General features: G+C 38.5%; 1 protein-coding gene across 4 annotated transcripts in view; it reads right to left on the bottom strand.

The window, feature by feature from the left end:
• Nucleotides 1-18,478, bottom strand: part of ZFPM2 (zinc finger protein, FOG family member 2) — a 421,250-nt gene extending 402,772 nt beyond the window's left edge. For all 4 annotated transcript variants that reach the window (XM_081816390.1, XM_081816391.1, XM_081816392.1 and 1 more), the window contains exon 1: nucleotides 17,431-18,478. In XM_081816390.1, the coding sequence (XP_081672516.1) occupies nucleotides 17,431-18,220 (790 nt within the window). In that variant the 5' untranslated portion in view covers nucleotides 18,221-18,478. The remainder of the gene's footprint in view (nucleotides 1-17,430) is intronic.
• Nucleotides 18,479-19,666: the final 1,188 nt, after the last annotated feature.

Raw genomic sequence — 19,666 nt, 5'->3', positions numbered from 1 at the left:
ATCCCGGGACTCCAGGATCATGACCTGAGCCGAAGGCAGTCGCTTAACCAACTGAGCCACCCAGGCGCCCCTTGGAAAGTTATTTCTTAGAATATTCAGTCCCATAGGCTAACAGATTTCCACAGGGTGGCTGTGGAGAGGTGGCATACCGTACGATCAGGATACACTCCATGTAGTCTTCCACCTGACTCTGAAAATGGATCCTAATAACATAACTAATTCTAAATGGCTTCTCACTTTTGAAATCAGTCATTCTAGAAATGTACGATCTCCCGGGCAGAGGTAGTTTTAACCAGATCATCTTCAGTAACTTCGACTGGGCCTTGCTCCGAGTCTATTTTTAGTACCAACCACTAACTTTATCATCATGAAAACCACTTGTGGCTTTTCAACACTTGATGGTTGGGACATCAGCAGGCCACAGGGAAGCAGGGGGCTGGATCCACTTTGGGTCTGTTTTCCTCTGATACTTCTCTAGATCTTTAGGAACAGAATTCTTGATGACAAGAAGCCTCAAGAAGCCAAATCAAAAAAAAAAAAAAAATTTTTTTTTCCAAACAAATTCTCTTACTTACAGAAAGGCATTGCATAAGGCCACTGATTAGATGAATTTATCTCCATTTGACCATGCATCCTGGAAACACCACTGTCCAAACTAAGTATGTAAAATATAAAAATACAATAAAATCTTCAGGCCCGCCCTAGGTTTTTTCAGAATCCTTAAGAAGAAAATGAATGAAACTAACCTTTTGGCCATATGCACTAACAAGGCTGAAAAGAGTAGACTAAACAAACATAGCAAGATGTATTAACTTTTCTAGGCTCTAGGTCCCTTCAAATAAGAAAAACAAATATTTCTTTTGCATCCAGATGATAATTTCTTGCAACTGTGTATGTTATTTCTAGCCCAACTTCATGCCCACTTCTTTAAAATTATTTGACAAAAATTCAACATTGCTTATTTCCTTTTCCATTCTATCATAATTACCAGAGGAAATTTACGGTGGCATTTATGAATTAAGACCTTCCTGGTTTTTTTCAGGGCATCCTTAAATCCCACTGGAACTTGAAGCTTTAGCCCTATAGCATGTACTGGATCAGCTCATGGCTTTTGCTGTTGCTGCTTCCCGCAAGAATACATGTGATGGCCTGGAAGATTTTTAAGGACACAAAACCTTTGATAAGGTGCAAAAAGGAAGCAATATATGTGGTCCAGAACCAAAATATATCTGCATATAATAATCTGGAGAAAAATAATAGGCATTTTAATATCATTCCAAAGGTAAAACACTGGGTATGGGTTAAAGATGAACAGTACCAGGCAGAGCAGGACAAAATTTCCGAACTCAGAAAAACAATGTCTTGGGGATAAACTGCTTTTTGTAAAACAGAGCCTATATTAGAACATCAAATTTTAAAGAACAGATCTTTTATCTAAAACCGAAGTATCATACACTATTAATCTGAAGCTAATAACATAGCCATGACCTATGCTGAGAATAGAGAAATACTATACTTTAAAAGGCAATGTATTGAAAATCTTCTTCTCTGTGCTATTTCCTCCTCTAAAGGAAAACAGAGAGCTTAATCTTCACTGGAGTGCTCACTTTTCGTATACTCTCATATTAAGCTTAATAAGGACTAGAGGAAAATTTATCATTATAGCTATTCTCCCTCACAGTAATGTCTGAATTAGACAGATACTGAAACATTTTATCAAATATTTTTATCCAATCCCTATCCTTTCTTCCCAACCCCCAACAGTATTTCTACCCTCCTAATTACACAACTGAAGCGAAGATGAGCAATTTAACACTTAATTATAGTGGCAATACATACTTGACTATTTTCTATCCCTCACCCCCCACCTCCCCCCAAAAGGATTTCTTAGCAGTCCTGGTAGTGGCTTTCACTGGTAGTGAAAATAACATACACCTTCCGATGGATGCCTTTTACTTTTGTGTTAATCTTCATTAATGGCCTTAATTTATAATTGGTTAAAATTGTAATTGGTTAAAAAAATTAAAACACTATCAAAAGGCACACAGTGGAAAGGGAATCTATGCCCTACTGCAAACTCCCAGTCCTAATTCCCAAAGAAAAGCATCATTAATAATTTCTTACACATCTTTTCAGATGTTTTTGTGACAAAATATAAATATATATGTATCTATCTATTCATCCTTTCATTTTTAACAAGAAGATACCATACTGATTTTTTAAATGTTTTTTATTTATTTTTTTATTATTATTTTTTTACTTTATAAGTCTTTGAGATGCTCCCATATCAGTATGGACACATCTGGCCCCATCCTTTATAACATATAAACTACAATGAGGGTTATACTATAATTTTATTTAACCCATTCCCTATTAGTGGACATTTAAGTAATTTCTAATTTTATGCTGTTACAAACCACGCTGTAACCAGCATATACTTAAGAGTTTCTATGGGATATGTGGAATCACTGGGTCCAAGAGTATATGTGCAATTGTAATTGCTATAAAGTGCCACATTGTCTTTCAAAGATGTTGCAACAACTGGCAATCTGGTAAAAATTATTCTGCCCACTTGCTATTGAACATAAATTTATCCTTCTCGATATTCAGTTATAAAACTAAGCTAATGCATATGAATGAATGGAAAGCTACTACCGAAGACAATCTCATGAGTTAAGCACAAACAGATTCAATTAAAAAGATATTGCTCTGTTCATTTATTTTTGCATGTGTTGTCTCGCCTCAATAAAATATTCATACTAAACTACTGAAATCAATGAATGATGGTTTTAGCCCTCTGCTGCAATGCTATTATTAAATCTACATCTAAAAGTTAGAGGGGAGCACAGAAGGACTAAAGTTGAATGTGAGATAACAATAATTGTTAAATTTAACAAAATGAAAGGTGACTAAAACCACTGTCCGCTCAAGGGCTTCTTGTCCTCTCCTATTACCAGATGGCAATTAGGTAAGGCCATGTAATTATCAAGCACATTCGAAATACACTAATCAGGCTCTATTTTTCAAAATCTGCAGTGACCATCAATTACCTAAGGGACAAATTCCAATTCTTTAATATGGCACACAAAACCTTTTAAAAATCTGGTTCCAAGTTAGTTTTGAAGCTGCATTTCTGCCACTCTTTTCCATGTAGACACATCTTGGGCCACAACTCTTCACTGGACCTTGAAAATACCATCATCTTCTTCAGTGCCTCTCTGCTCCTGGCCAACCTGTTGATTTCTGCCAAGATGCAATTCCCCCTCGTCATGACTGGATCTCCTACTCATTCTTCAAGCCCCGGATTACATAAGACCTCAATCTAGAGGCTTATCCAAACTCGCCTGGGCATCTTGGTGCCACAACACCTCATACCTCCATGTATTGTGAATATATCACAGCGTACAGTAACCATGACTTTCTCCTTCATTAGCTAGTGGGCTACCAGAAGGGAGAGTCTATAGTTTGTTCACTGTTGTATTCTCCCCTCTCCATGGCTTAGCACAGTACAATAATTGATAATTACTATATATTTGTTAAATGACTGTTAAATGAAAAATAGGAGTTAATTTAAGGCATGTGGGTACTCTTTTTTCTTGAGTAGACAACTGCAATACCAACTTTGTTTAAAGATATTCCACGAGAAATGATGTAGATTTTCAAAAATTGTTCATTCATTCATTCAGCCAATATTCTTTGAGTGTTTGCTATGTGCCACGTACTCTTCTAGCAACTGGAGATATATAAGTAAACACAACCAGATCCCACAGCTATTGAGCTTAGAATCTAGTGATAAATTATCTAATAATAAGCAGGTAAACATACCAACAAATGAATAAGATAATTTCAGGTAACTCGTAGTGTATGAAAATAAAACAGGGGAATGGGTTAGAGAGCAAACTGAGGCATGGAGGTGCCAGAAAACTCTACATAAGGGGTTAAAGCAGATCTTCCTGAAGAGTTGACATGTGAAGTGAAAAGTGCTAAGAAGGAGCCAGCAATATAAAAATCTAGGGAAGGGGCGCCTGAGTGGCTCAGGTCATAATCCTGGGATCCTGGGATCGAGCCCCGCATCGGGCTCCCTGCTCAGTGGAGAACCTGCTTCTCCCTCTCCCACTCCCCCTGCTTGTGTTCCCTCTCTCTCTGTCTATCTGTCAAATAAATAAAATCTTTTTTAAAAAAAATCCAGGGAAATAACACTGCAGGTAGAAAAGCAGCTTGGCACGTTCGAGGAAGAGAAGGAAGACCGGTAAAAATGGAATGTGGTGAATACAGGTACTTTACGGGGCCGCCCAGGACAGGGATTAGGAAGGGAATTGGCACATGATGATGGTATATTTGGTGATCAGATGAGACAGGAAGGCGAGGAACAGATCAGGGAAGATGTGGGAGGTCATATAAAAAGTTCAGGAATTAATTGCAAAGGACATCCACTGGAGGAGGATTTAGAGCAGCAAGGCGAGAGATTTGATTTTATATTTTTGAAGAAAATCATCTGACAAATAAAAATGAAACAACTCTTATTTATATGGTTACATTTTAAAATGTCACAAGTAATCATTTGACACACATATAGAAATTCTCTAGAGTGGTCTCAAGGTTTTGATGAGCCCATCAAAAGTGAAGCCCTTTGACTATTTCATGAAAACCCCTTCCCAGAAAAATTCTTTAATACCCTAATTTTGCATAAAATGTCTAGATATTCACAAACTCCTCAAAGCCTATGGATCCTAGGTTTGAAAGCCTTAAATCAATATGTAATAATTAATTTTTCTTTCTCAGGGTAAGAAGAACAATGTGCAGCTAACATCTATTTCACCTCTTGTAATACCTAAGAGATTATTTCTCAATATAAAGAACACTGATACTAACCAGTTTCGAGAAAACAAATCCCCCAAGATCTTCCTCAGTAACATCCTCTACCTAAAACCTTATTGTTCTTCTTGCTTGGGAACAAAAACTTCCAAACCAAGAGTGAAGAAACATCAAAGTGAATGTCAGACTCATCAGTCTAGCCCCTGCATCTTCAAACTCCTACTCTTCCTTAAATGAGATTCCCGAAGCTATGTAGAAAAAAATTTCAGTCTAGCTGACCAAATAGCTGATTGTTACTTTCCATTTATAAGGACTGCTGATATTAATTATTTTTATGACCCGACATTTTTTTCATTTGTCAACTCCAATTTTCCTCAATGTATAATTAGATATTTTTCAAATGCAGCTTATGCCTAGGCAAAAGGAAGTGTGCAACTCAAAGCCACATGGAATAACAGAAAGAAACAAAAATACTGAAGGAATAAAGGTGTTGAGAAGGAAGTTTTAGGTAAACTATGATATTGTGTGTGTGGGTGTGTGTGTAGAAAAGCAAGTTAATAAACTTTAGAGAGCTGTTCATGGATACTCTACTCTAAAAACCCTACATAGTATCAAAGCAATTTGCACTGGACAACTGTGACACCGCCTTAAAATCAAAGATTATTGAACTGAATAACTCAAAAACTGTATCAGAGACTTACACAGCAATTATACAAGAAAAATCCACTTGTGTTCTCTTTTCCCCAGTGTAACAAGTGTTGACCATTACTAGCTGCCACCAGTAAATAGGACTGCTGGGCTCCTACCCGTGACGTGGCCATCAGAACAGGGTCGCTACAAGTGTGCTGCTTCTGCCTGAAACATCTTGCTACAAAAGTCTTTGTAAGTATACCTATAATGATTCTTCAGTGTTCCTAGGTCAGACAGAAAGACAGACAGACAGATAGATGATAGATAGATAGATAGATAGATAGATAGACAGACAGATAGATAGATATTCATTCCCTATGAATGTGTGTAGAAGAGACCAAGTCATTTTCTTACAGCACCTTTCTTGGAAGTATTACCAATCACTGCTGACATGGCCATCAGCCCCCCTTTCCCGGTCACTTACTGTGAGTACCACTTCAGGTTTGGGCGCAAGTGCTTCATACAGTCTTCCACTTACACTATCAGCAATACAGCACGTTGCAGAATTCATCTTGCTGATATTAAGCCTACAGTATGAGCTGAGACCCAACTGTCCTTTGGAGATCTGACCCTTAAAACTCAAGAGAAAAGCGATACATCCTAAAGGATTTCTGGGGAGTATCAAACTGTCCTAAATCTAAATTCAAATCCAAGCTGTCCAAATTCCAACCCTATAACAGTTGTACTAATTTTCATGGCCAAAACTGGAAAATGTTTTACTCTAAAACTACCTACTCTAATTTCCTTCCTCCTTTTCTTTTTTCTTCTTTCTTTTTCTTTTTCTTTCTTTCTCTTTCTTTCTTCCTTCTTTCCTTTCTTTCCATCCCTTCTTCCCTTCCTTCTTTCATCTAAGAATATTTATCCTAATTATTAATTATGCTCTAACTCAAAAGTGATCTATAATTTTGTTCTGTGCTGGCATATAAACTAGCTAGCATATATTTTTAAGGCGATTTTCATATGCATCAAGAATTTGGGGTTGTCCATGATTCAAATACACAGACACATCCTAAAAATCCCCTCACCAGCAAGATTAGACTTCAGCAGATTATAGCACAATTAGGCACTTACCATGGACCTATATAAAATATAAAGTTCTCCCAATGTGACAGCCAAGGTTTCCCAAACTCTGACATGTCTAAACCATGTCCTAGAATATTTTTTCACCTAAGCTTCTCATAATCTAGAATACCAAAACACTTGGAACTGATAACTCTAGGCTTAATTTACATTGTAATTTTCCCCTCAGGAAACCTATGTTCCTCCATAAACATTATTTTTAAAATATTAACCTTGGCCATTTATGTGTTATGATTATTTTTATAACAGTTCACCTTATAAGATTATAATATTAAATATGCACAAGTCATTCTATATTGCAAACTAGCATATAAAATATGACACTTATTAAATAAGCATATGCTCTTGCCCTTGATGACATAAATAATGTAAGAACATTAAATTAAACAAAACAGGAAGGTAGTCACACATTTCTGTTTGTAGATTGAATCTTCATGCCTTTAAGTGACTATCAAATGTTAGGGCCTGGACCTAAAAAAGAAAGAATGAAATATTAATAACGTCCCACCTGGTGGGAGCTCGGCATTACTTGACACTACACAGAAACCGACCTTTTTGTCCTTCAGGCTTGCCTACCAGGCCCCATCTTCTATCGCAAAAGCCAAATCATCTGATCCCAAACTAACTGTCAACTGCCTGTGATGGTGGGGAAGCCAGACATCAATCAATCAGGTTTTATCAGACGCGCTCTTCGTTTCTCTGTTGTGCTCATCTTATCATCTGACCCAGTTGTAGCCCTGACTTCAGAAGCTTAAGCAACTTGATGACAAAATATGCGCCTGTTTGTCCAAGATGCACACTGTTAAGAAGTGGGGTGATATTTTTAGCAGCTACCTAATATATTTGCAAATGAACTCTTGCGTATTTCAGATTTACACACGACCCATCTTGGTCCGTTTCCACTGGACACTGAGTCTGTTCCTGACTGTGGGAAGCCCAATATTTCCAAAATATGCAAGAGTCCTTAAGTACAAGTCAAATGTCATTGGAAAATGTGGTCATTTTTATGACAAGGAGGCAGAAGGGCTATCAAAAGGAGGATTTCAGGATGTCACTTCAAGAAGAGAAAGAAGACCTAACTGATAAATGTGCACAATATAAATTCAGACACTTTTATCCCAAATAAAAATAACTCAGAAAATTAAAAGCCTTTTTATCTATTTGTATTGACCGGAGTCTCAAAGGAAAAAAAAAAAATGTTTAAACTTCAGTGCTGTTGCCAAATCCATGTGAGCTGGCCCCCACTGCTCTAAGGACATGCTACAGAATATATTCCTATACATAAAGTAGTTAGGGAAGGAAACAATCGTGACATAAGTTACAAATTTGAAATTTTAAAATTCTAAGTTCTGTTACACAATTTTTGCACAAATCTGAGAACAGCAAATTATACAGATATTTTGCAGATATAAATAATCTATGCTAGCGTAAGCAACTGTCTATTTGCTTCACTCTGTCTTCTTTATTCTTCAAGGAGCAATAACATTTTCGCATTTTCCCTAAAATCAAAACAACTTCGATAATAAATGTAAGATTTTCATTAACAGGCAATGTGATCGATATGCCATCCATTTCTCAAAAACTTCACTTAACTATATTTTAAAAGGCTTTTAAAAGCAGCATAAAATTTATCCACAGACTTTATCCACATAAATACATACCTTGACATTGGCTATAAAAACCACAAAGTATTACAGTGATATATTTTGACATGGATGAGAATACACACCATGAAAATAATTTGTACATAATGAGAAACACATCATTCCCAAAGATTCCCACTGAATTCACAGAGGTTTATAAAAAAAAAAAAAAATGCCTTTGAACTTCGCAGCACACACAGTAAGCAAGAAGGCTTACCAGTATATGGCATTTTACGTTTTGGAGGCACTAGATATGGGAATTAAACAAGCTTCTGCTTGTGATATGAAAAAAAAATTTCCTTTTACATAGCTACTGTAGGACATAAAACAATACATTAAAAAAATTTCTTGAATACCAAATATACTAAAGTTAATCTGTGGCACAAATTTTTATCACTGAATTACGAATAATCCGATCTTGTAATTGAATTGTCTGAAAACCTTTAAAATTACTCTTCCAAAATGAGATAATCTAAATGTAGTAAAAGCAAGAGGGAAATGGACAACATTGAGTGTATTTATTATTTACTATTATTTATTATTTTCATTATTTTAAAAACTACTTAATAGTATATGGTATTTAGCTACTTTTTACATAGACTTAGAGGAATCTGGCCCTCAGTTGGACTGGAAGACTTGTCAATTCACTATTTTTAATCTTCTAATCCCCAGTTTATTACAGGCTCACAACAACTTCAGAATATACCAGAATAAAGCAAATTCAAGTCTTTCTTAAAGGGTACACCACAATCTTTATATTGCAAAGGAACGTATAACAAGAAAATTAAAAGTTAAAAGTTCTAGGTTAATAGTCAATGAAGGACAAATATTTGCTTATAAACCTAAATTTTGTAACTAATTCTTCAATTGGTTAAACAGTTTGCAAATCTTGTACTCAGTAAGAGAATTTTAGAGATTATGGCTGAAAAATCTATGTCAAGTAACTCACACTTATAAGAAATTTTTCATAGGCAATATTATATAGCTGTCAACTGGTGGAAAATTCTTTTATTGTCTCAATAAGAGATGCTTGCCAAAGTTTTCTAAATGTAGATTAGAATAACTTACATCTTCAAAAGAATTTCTCTTAAGAAGGAAATCAACTGAAAAATAACATTAAATATATCTTCAATTAAATGCTCATTGAAAGATAATTTTTAGATGTATTTTAAAATTTAAGCAAAAATTTAAAAATTTTTTAATAGCCTACACAAAAGCTAGGTGTTCTAACTTCCAGGTATGCTACTAAAATTACATATATTTGTGATAGCCTATATATAAACTATTATATCATACATATCTTTGTGATCGTGGTCTCTAATAAATCTGGCATTACCATAAACCAAATAATATACAAGAAATCATCGGACTAACACCATTCAGCAACTTCTAGCAATTCAAAGGGGAGTACTTTCACAAATAAATAAAACAAAGCAGTCAATGGCAGATGCTCAGATGAAATGTTCTATTTAATATTAAATATTATACTAGTGCTTCTAATGAACCTACTCCTTGGTCTACATCTGTGGGAGTATTACCACAAATATTAACTGATAATTGGCACTGCCTTGCAGACTATACAAAGAGTTGAATTCTGGCTGTTCTATGCACAATGCTGGAATGAATAAGCAATTATATGGCACCAGGCACTCGACATTCATTTTTAAAGCCTCCAAAATCATGAGAGATATATACGGTTTCCCCATACACAAACGTATTTGTTTATTCAGTGCCTAAAAGTTTATTTAGTGCCTACTCTAGAGTATTTCAGGCACTATTTCTAAATCTAGTTTTGTTCTTTAATCATAATTTTTAAGAAAAATGAGATGAATTTCCAAGGACGTGATTTAGGGGGAAACTGCTCATTTTCAGTGGTCACTGTATCTTAATAATATCAACAAAATAGCATGTATTTTGTTTCCTGACTTTAGCAACTTACGATCTTTTATTATCTTTGCAAACATTCTTCAAAGGCATCTATCCTTTCAGCTTACTGTTTTAGGATTTCCCTGATTAACAATGAATATTTAATATTAAAATATTCCCAGATGAATTTCTTTCTTGGACCTGCAAATCCATAGCAAAACTCTTGGTTTCAGACAGGGGACTGGTTATCTCACAAGACAAAACTGGTCCTCAAAAGCACTTTTTTAAAGTAGTGGATATGACAGTAATGGACCAGGAAAGAAGGGATGGAAGAGAAAAAAATAACGGGCTCTTCTTTTAACATCTGAAATCCTGACCCAAACCAATCGACCTCGTAATTATCATATATTCATTTTTTAGAAGTATTTGTCAAAGCACAAATTACGAAGCCTTTAAATAATCCTGACTAGACAATTCTTCTCTACCTTTTTGTCATCTCAAACAGATAGTCTGAGAGTAATGGTATGACACCTTCTCCGACAAGCCTCTCGGCATTAATATTTAAATCTTACCTATCCCTTGTGATTGGAATTCAGCCTCTATTCGCAAACAAAAACTAAATCAATGTTCTTAGAGTTCAAACCAGATCCCTAAACAGTTTGCCACTCTCTATGCACAGATAAGATAAACTTTCTTTGACCCAAGAGATGAAGTTGCCATGACGATCGGAGAGTCCACTTTCTATATTGATATTTTGCTGATGTAACAACAAATAGAACCAGATCCTAGGGCCGATAATGGTGATTAATTAATACTAATATTGATCCCTACAAGCAAGAGACAAGGCTATTAACTTGAAGCCTGAAAAGTCAATTGTTACCTGTGGCAGAGATACTAGGAGCTGATTTGGAAGCATAATAAACAAATGTGCTATCTTTATGCTAATACCTTTAAAGAGATAGTTCTTTCTAGAATGCCAAATATTGCCACGTCTGAGCTTATTAATTTAATTGCATTTCAGCTTTTAAAAATACCACCTTATTGAATGATAACACATACTTACCCTTTTGTCTATGGTAGAAACACATTCTCTGGTGACTGAAGTAACGGACTTTTGCTGGTATTCGTTTGGTGAGGGAATGAACTGATAATTTTACCCAGTGGCAGCTGTTGAATTAGACAGGGTTTCAAAAATACCTACAGTGTTCTGAAGTGTCCTGCTAGCCCTGTGGAACTAGGAAAGTAAGAAAACCCCAAGGGATCATGATTTGGAGGATAAGGGCTCCAAAGTTACCATATACACTCCCACATTTTATTGGAAAAAAGATTGCATTAAAAAAGTATTCCTGAAAAGTGTATTTTATTCCCAGATAAACCTAATTTTAGAGACTTCACACAATTTAGCCAAAAACCAAAAAACTTCCTCTAGATGGTATCACACTTAAAACTTGAATATACATTGCATTATTTTGAAGGAAAGTTCATTTGGGAAGGTGTTTTCTTGAAATGTAAAAATAAAGAATGGAGAAATGAGTAAAATCAGTTTATTTATTTAATATGCCTTTTCAGCAAAAGTTACATATTGAAAAGTGGGGAAGTGATTAAAATGCAAATGATAGGTCCACTCTTGATTTGCCTTAGCTATGTGGGAAGGCAAAAATATCCATACTAGAAATCCATACATCTAGTCCCAAATATCCCATTTTATCAAACATACTACCTTAATCTTATTCTCTCAAAACTTTTTCCAGTGATAATAACTAATAGCAAAATGGGCTAATTAGTGTGTCATTTCTTTGTTTTTGTCATGTGATGGAAGAGCTCATTAGTCCTAAAATAATCCTCAAACAGCAGAAATAACACAGATGAGAAGCTTTGAACAGCTCATGACCAGAAGTGAGTTACCTTAACTGTAGCACAAAGTTAACTTAATTTACGCTACTGTATATAGGCAAAACGTAAATATAGATATAGGCTAGACAATTGCTATAATTGAAGAATATCTTCATTTATGCCCACAATTAACCCAAAACAAATCAATGAATAAATCTTTGCCTTAACCCTTAAATACAGAATAAAATTTTAAATTAGCATAATGTAGAAATCAGAGACAAATCATCTAATTGCATTGTTTTCTTTCACAATTTAATAGCACCAACTTAAATAATTATTGACAAAAGTCACATCATATTTTCTACGTCTGTATTTAATTACAATTACTGGTAACCTTGTGATGTCTACAATGAACACTGTTCTCTTATGTGAAATTCAAAGCGATGCTACACTCCTTGTAACTGAGCCGATACAATTATATTACTATTAAGGTCTCTAATTATAATTAACAGAAAAATTCAAAGTTGTTTGTTTAAAAAATATTGTGATATATATTAAACCTCTTAGTTTTACTTACCCCATAATTTTACCAAAAAAAGCCACTTTAGAAAGTTACTGGAAGTGGAAAATACAAGAGCTACTCTTTTAATTCCAAGTCATATCACCAAGTTTTAAAAACTCTTTCACAGCAACTATGCATAAAAATGCTACTGCATTTATGCTTGCATTGTTGACTCCACTGAACTTAAAAGAAAAAGTGACTTCATGATTAATGATCTTTTAGAGGTAAACTTTCTTATATTCTCTTTAACACCTAAAAAACCAGGATTAGTATATTAGCCATTTAAAATTTGCTTATTTAAAAAATTCTACTAAATACGCTTACATTTATTAAGAAAAATTCTATGCAGGGATATATTTCGAATTTGTAAATAAAGAAATTAATTTTGTTACCTTTCAAATAAGGGTACCAATCTATGTTATCAATAAAACAAGTATTACACAGTATACACTTTTCTTTTCTTTATGGCCTGTGTAAAAGTAGGTCTTCCGAAATGTTACTCAGCCAAAGATGCAGAAAATAAAATCTCTAACATGAGACATATCACAAACCAAAGAGAAAGGCTTATTTTTTAATGTCATCTTTAATTATCCTTAAAATTCACAAGAAATGAGTGATTTGTTTCAAAGCAAAACCCTGTCTTAATATTTGGCAGGTGAAAAGCAAGACATCCTGAGTATGGGTGATCAATGTATTTCAAACGTACGTAGCAATCCCAGACGCCTTTTTAAAAATAATATGAAGAAGAATACAGTAGATAATTAACCCAAAAATTACGTATTGAACACTTAACACAGGTAACACTAAAATAAAAAACTCTCTACTAAAACAATGAAAAATAACCACAGCCACTTCTTCGCATAATGTAATTTTAAGGTTGTAAAGATGATCCAGTTACAGATTTTCCCATTGGCATATATCAAATAACAAATTTAATATGCAACACTCTCATTTTAAGACAATAATCATTTTATAAATAAAACACGTAATACTACCTACTCTAAAAAAATAGCATAAAATATTAAAATGCCAGTGTGCAAGGTAGGGACCCGTACGGCCTGAAATTATTAGATCATCTCAAATAACAGAAAGGTAATTTATTCAATATGAACGGATTCCAACTTCTGCAAAAGCCCCTCTATGGAACTGCTAACAAGATTATTCTTCGCATGGACCATTTTACTTTCAAAGTATGTATTAATTCCCAATATTACTTCACTTTTCAAAAAAAAATTGTGCCTCTTAATTCAGCCTTTCTTTTTCCTTCACCACAAATTATTTGGCACATGATCTACGCAGCAGTTACATCCTACATGTTTGAAAACATCAAGCAATGTAAAAGTTGAAGGAAACTATACTTCAGTGGTATAAAGAAGAGTGCCTTTTCTTCATCTTGTATGAAAATAAAACATTTGAGTTCTTCCCTCCCTTTTCAACCTCCACATTCACTACTAGGTAGCATTTGTCCCCCCCCCAAAAAAATCTTTTCCTGAACCCACAGCCAATACACTTAAGTGTGACTGAAGTTGGGGACACATAGGGCAGAAAACACATTACTAGAGACAACAGCTCGAGGAAGAAAATAACAGTAAAACTGCACACACAACACGTTTACTAATCATAAAGAGATGCATTGGTAAAAGAAAAAAAAATCATCATTTCTGTCATAAATTTTGCAGTGCAGCCCCAGAATGGAGAACAATCTGGGCAATTTATTGGCATATTGGCAGGAGGTGATAAGGCTAAAAACAACAACAGCAAGCAGCTGTGTGAGGAGATGGGCTGATAGCATGATATGGCTCCCACACCAAACACCTCCCATCCTATCAGGGCTTTTTATCAAACCAGGATTACAATAATAGCTCAGGAGAGAAAGCTTCTGAGGGGAGGGCAGAAAATATAGTCTTGAAATAGGAAAAAAAAATCTGAATTTTGGGACAAAACATGGGGGCAAAATACATAATTTATCACTGTATTATCAGGAAATCCAGGCAGTCTAATCAAGGAGCACTGAGTGACTATTTTTTGCCTTATCATCCAAAGTGGTGGAAACGGAGAAGGAATTATCAGGCTTCTGCAGATTGCTGGGCTGGAATTTTAATGGTAATAATCGGGTTTCTGATGGTATATCTTCTCCGCTTATCTTTCCCATTATCTCCTCTTATCTGGCCAGTCATCATAGCAAATTAATGGTGCTCTTTCAGCGTCGCCTTTTTATCGCTGCCCGGAGAGCACCCAAGGGGAAAGAATAAGCAAAATATTAAAATACTGCATAAATCACAATTTTAGATAGCAGAGAACTGTACGCAGTAAAAGAAAAAAAAAAAAAACTGTGCCCAACAACCTTTTTGTCCTTTAAATTGACTGTCTTCAGAGTTTCTGGTATAAGCTGACTTTTGCTTGTCATAGTTGCTCTAAATTGGGTAAGCTTTATCAGCAGTGCCAAAGCTTTATTTTCAAATTCTGGACGCTTCCAAGTTTAATATACAGTTTCATTAGTTGCATGGAATGCTCTTGTTTCTAAAAGCATTTCTTTCTGATTTTTTTCCAAACTTATATTTGACCCACAATATCAAAAGCAGCACTGTTATTTGTAATAATAATAATAATAATGCTACACTTGTTATATACTACTAAAATTGGAGGGAAAGACCTACCATACTAATGACTTCGAGTATCAAGACAAACTTCATCTGCAAAACTGCCTCTTGTGCCTGGACAGGCAAAAGGCGACAAATGTCGATAGGCTGCAACCAAAATGACTTTACAGCTGGTCAAACCATATTTAAATATTCCACTCCTCCCCCCCCCAAAAAAATTCCAGCTATTAGATAGCACTGCTCTAATATAACAATTCAAAGACGTTTAATTTTTCATTCTCCTTAACAGTCCAAGGGGAGAAGCGTGTCCACATTTGCATAGATTATCACTGTGACCCCAAATTGAATCCAGTAAAAGTCTAAAATGCATGTATATTAATAATACATGTTTGCATATATCAGTAGGCAATGATCACTGTGAACAAATATATAAATATAATATCTGTTCACTTTCAAATGAGAGAACTTTCAAGTATTTTTGATAGTTAATAAATCACAGCATTCAAATAAGCCACTAAAATGTTTTATGACCTATAACACAAGTGTAGCATCAGCAATTAGTTCCAACGCTTTAATCTTCAGTTATATGAGGTGGACATAGAAGGATAGAAAAAAAAAATTTAATGTAGCTAATTGAGAAGATAACAAAGTATTCCCAAGCAGAATCAGATGGTCTTTGTGCCATACAATCAATTAATATTAATTATTTATTAACAATCTAGACGACAGCCATGAACTAAAAAGCATTTACATTTAATGTTTATAATCGTATCTTATAATATGCACAGTTTTGTACTATAAAATGCAACATTTATATAGAGGGACCCGATAAATAGTACTAAAAAGTAAAAGGCCATTAGTTAAAACCATGGATAATCACTCTGAAAAAGTGAAAGTCTTCAACAACGGTATCTCTGCTTGATTAAAACTGCTTTGAGCTATAAGTTCAGTTCAGTCCCTGCTTTAACCCAAGTTGCATAAAAAAGGAACTGAAGTAAAGAAGAAAGCCACTGAATAAAAGCCACAGAGTCATGTCTGAAAGGCAAGGTTTGTATATGTATATAACGATCGAAATACTTAACTGTAGCCAACTGCTTGCAGCCTGGACCCCATTTCACGCTGAATAAGCTGATTGATAAGATTTATTTTTAAACTACACCAAACAGAATTTTCAACATTTGGGGGTGGGGTGAGCGTGGTTAATAATTAAGGGGGAGGGGATACTATTAAAGCCTTACCCTAAAACTACACTATAATCAGTTTGAAACTAGTTGCCAGACTTTAAACAACACGAAGAAATGGACACACCACAAGCCTAGCAAAAAATAAAAAAATAAACTAATAAGGCTGTGTCTCCTTTTCGGCCAAAGCGTTGAAGACGTGTCGCAGGGCGACAAAACACCATTGGAGGAATTCTCCCCAAGACAAGAAAAGTTGACCGAGTTGAGTTCTGCCAGTGTGTGTGTTTCGGGCAGGTACCTCCGACCCCAAGGCGTCCTCTAAGCGCCACCCCGGCCCTCGGGCGCTGGGGGGCTCCGGGTCACGCTCTCTGCGGCGCACAGGCTGCCTTGAACTCACAGCTTCCGCGGTGGGAAGTGACGGGCGGCCCCTCCCAGCGAGGACTCCGCGCGCCTCCGGGGCGGGAGGTAAACCGAATCCCGGCTCGGCTGAGCGTCCCGGCCACGCGAACCGGACGGGCCCGGCGCCCCCGGCCCAGCCCTGCCCGCCGCCAGCCCCGCGCCCTCGGGGCGGAGGCGGACGGCCGCCCGCGGCAGAAGCGCAAACTTTTACACCTACTTTTTGTTTCACTTCGGGTTTGGCGTGGCTCTGGCACCGCCCTGGACCGGGACCCAGACACTGATTTTCCACCGCCTAGGGACGGTGCCTCCCTCGCCCCGAGGTCCAACCAGCTTTTCGGAGAACTAAGTTCTCACCGGGCTTGCTAAAAGTGTAGTCCCCAATAGCAGCACTACGTCAATTGCAACAACAATGACAACAACCACAATCAGAAGAATCTCCTAAATGAGTGGGGCTGCCCAGGCAGGCTGAACGATACAGCAAGCGGGACTAACTGGGCGCGGGGGTCGGAATTAAAAAGAAACCCAGGAGCGCGAAGACTCGGGCGAGCAAGAGTAGGCTGTTCGTCGCAGCGTCTTTCTTGCCCGGCGCTCGGGCCGTCTGTCTGTCTGTGACTGACTAGTTGTCCCTCCACTGCTCAGGCAAAGTTTGACAAATCCGGGGCACGGGGAGCGGATTTCCCGAGCCTCCCTCCCTTTCCCGCCCCGCGCGCCCCCTCCCCAGAAATAATCCCGGCAACTGCCGGCCCGGCGTGCAAACTTACGTTTGATCTGCCGGGGTTTGCTCTGCTTTCGCCGGGACATCTCGGCGGCAGCCGCTGCCACTGGGGCTCCCGCGGTGCCCGCGGTCGGGGCTGCAGCTCCCTCGGCTCCCGGCGCTCCCGCCGCCGCAGCTGGCCAGGCTCGGGCCGCCGCGGGCCGGACTCCAGGTGCTCCGGGCGCGCGGGATCCGGGCGCTGGGCTCCTCCGGGAGCCGCGGAGCCACGTTTGGAGATGAGCAAGCAAATGAGAAGACAGAGGGGGGCAGAGAGAGTGTGACAGTGGGGAGGGGAGGAGGAGAGCGATGGAGGGGGGAGAACAGAATTTACAAACGAATGGACGAGGAGAGAGAAAAGGGGAAAGGGGGAACGAAAAGAAGGAAGAGAAGGAGGGAGGGAAGGGAGAGCGAGCAGAGGGGAGAGGGGGAGAGAGGGGGCGGAAGGCGCGGGAGGAGGAGCGCGCTCGCTCTCCCCTCTCCCCGGCGTGCGGGGCAGAGACTCGAGCGCCGCCGCCGCCGCCGCCGCCGCCGCTCCGGGCCGCGCAGCTCGCGCTCTGCCGCGGGAGGTGGCGAGGCGCGGGAGGGAGGGGCGCGCCGGGGCTGCGGGGAGGGGAGACTATTCCATCAGCGAAAGGAGGATTGGCTGCATCCAAAGCCAGTCCGGATGCAAAAGAGGGCCCCGGCCTCGGTCGGGTGGGGTGCACGGGAGCGCGGTGGGGGGTTGGGGGAACAGAGGCGTGGGGAGGCTTTGGAGGGGGGCCACCTTCTGCAGTTGTCACGGCGTCATCTCTGGGCATCTGCCAGAGCACCCCTCCAGGCAACTTCTTCCCACAGCCCCCTCTGATGGACCCCCAACTCTCCCCACGCCTCGCCCGTCCAGCCGGGCACAAAGAAATCCCAGTCTCCTCGTAAACTTTGTGCTTCCACTTATGCCGCCCCCTCCCCTAGCCTCCACGCCCGTCCTTCCAGCTTCTTGGCAGGAAGGTTAGGCCCCTGGCAAAATCCTCGGCGAGAGGCAGCTGATCACAAATGCCAACTGTGTGTCTTGGGGCCAGTTAAGCCCTCTCATCTGCCCGGGCTCTCTGGAGACCATTTCATTGCTCTCAAGGCTCCCAGGAGACCGCTGCGGACGTGGACCATCCCCCACTTAGCCCGCAAGGATGGGATGCTGAGCGGCGTCCTCAAAGTGCTCTTTCTCACCTCGACTTTTCATTGTAGACTGTAAAAATTACGAATTTGGAAACAGGCAGATATTTTTCCTCATATCAAAAGGTAGGACCATTAGCTAGGTGATTAGCCCTAGGTGGGAAATGAACCGTCTCTAATCAGAACACTAACTTTTTGAGGAAGTCTGTGGAAGTTCTGAAGTCCCACCCCATCCCAGGACCTTTATTTAATTCTCTTTAGTTCTTCTGCCACAGGGAAGCAGCCAGCGACTAATAAAAGATTTGATCTTGCCATAATTTCCCAAGCAGGTAAGACCCAATAACTATTTCATGGTTCTTTAGCTTTTAAAGTTTTGTTTCATTCTTATTCATTTATTGTGTGTGTAGTATGTCGGAAACTGCAAGCCAAAAGAAGAACAAATTTTGAAGTGATTTGCACAGTTATTATTTGGCCAAGTTAAGCTGCATGAGACTAGTTTAGTTTCTCATAGTTTCGTATATACTGAGTATTAAATATATACTCCCGGGTGGGCTGGAAGAAGCTTCTATCCAAGTGGCAGGGGAACCGGCTGCTTTATGTAATCAGTATTTACTAATAAACTCCACCGCAGTTGACATGTATTCCCCAGATACTGCTGACTCTTCCCCCACCCCCGGTTGTGAGATCATCCATTCCGATCTAAAATTGTGCCCCCCTTTGTTTGGTTGACTAGCCATTCCTATGAGCCCCACCAAACTTGATACTCTGAAAGGGTCTGGGGGTCAGCAGAGAGCTTGGGCTGATTGAGCATAATGCAGGCTGCTCAGTGTGCAGGAAGCACTGTAATCAGTGTCATTTATAACCCCATCAGGACATCTTCTGGAAGGTGTAAAGAGTTGCCCTGTGAAAGGTATGGCTGAGAGAATCTTAATACAAAGCTGAAGACCAATTGTGAATTTTATTACATTACCATTAGTACTATTACCATATGAGGTTGTAAGAATACATGGTCCTTTGCAGTGGAAAATGCACTAAATGACAAAGTCCCTCCCCTGAAGAAGCAACAAATTAAAGCCGTAAGTACCAAGCAGGGTTAC

Source organism: Leptonychotes weddellii, chromosome 4 (genome assembly GCF_054177405.1).
Source record: "Leptonychotes weddellii isolate Sample4059 chromosome 4, ASM5417740v2, whole genome shotgun sequence".
Lineage (NCBI taxonomy): Eukaryota > Metazoa > Chordata > Mammalia > Carnivora > Phocidae > Leptonychotes > Leptonychotes weddellii.
Note: the sequence above shows the minus strand (reverse complement) of the source record. Positions and strands in the feature narration are given on the sequence as shown.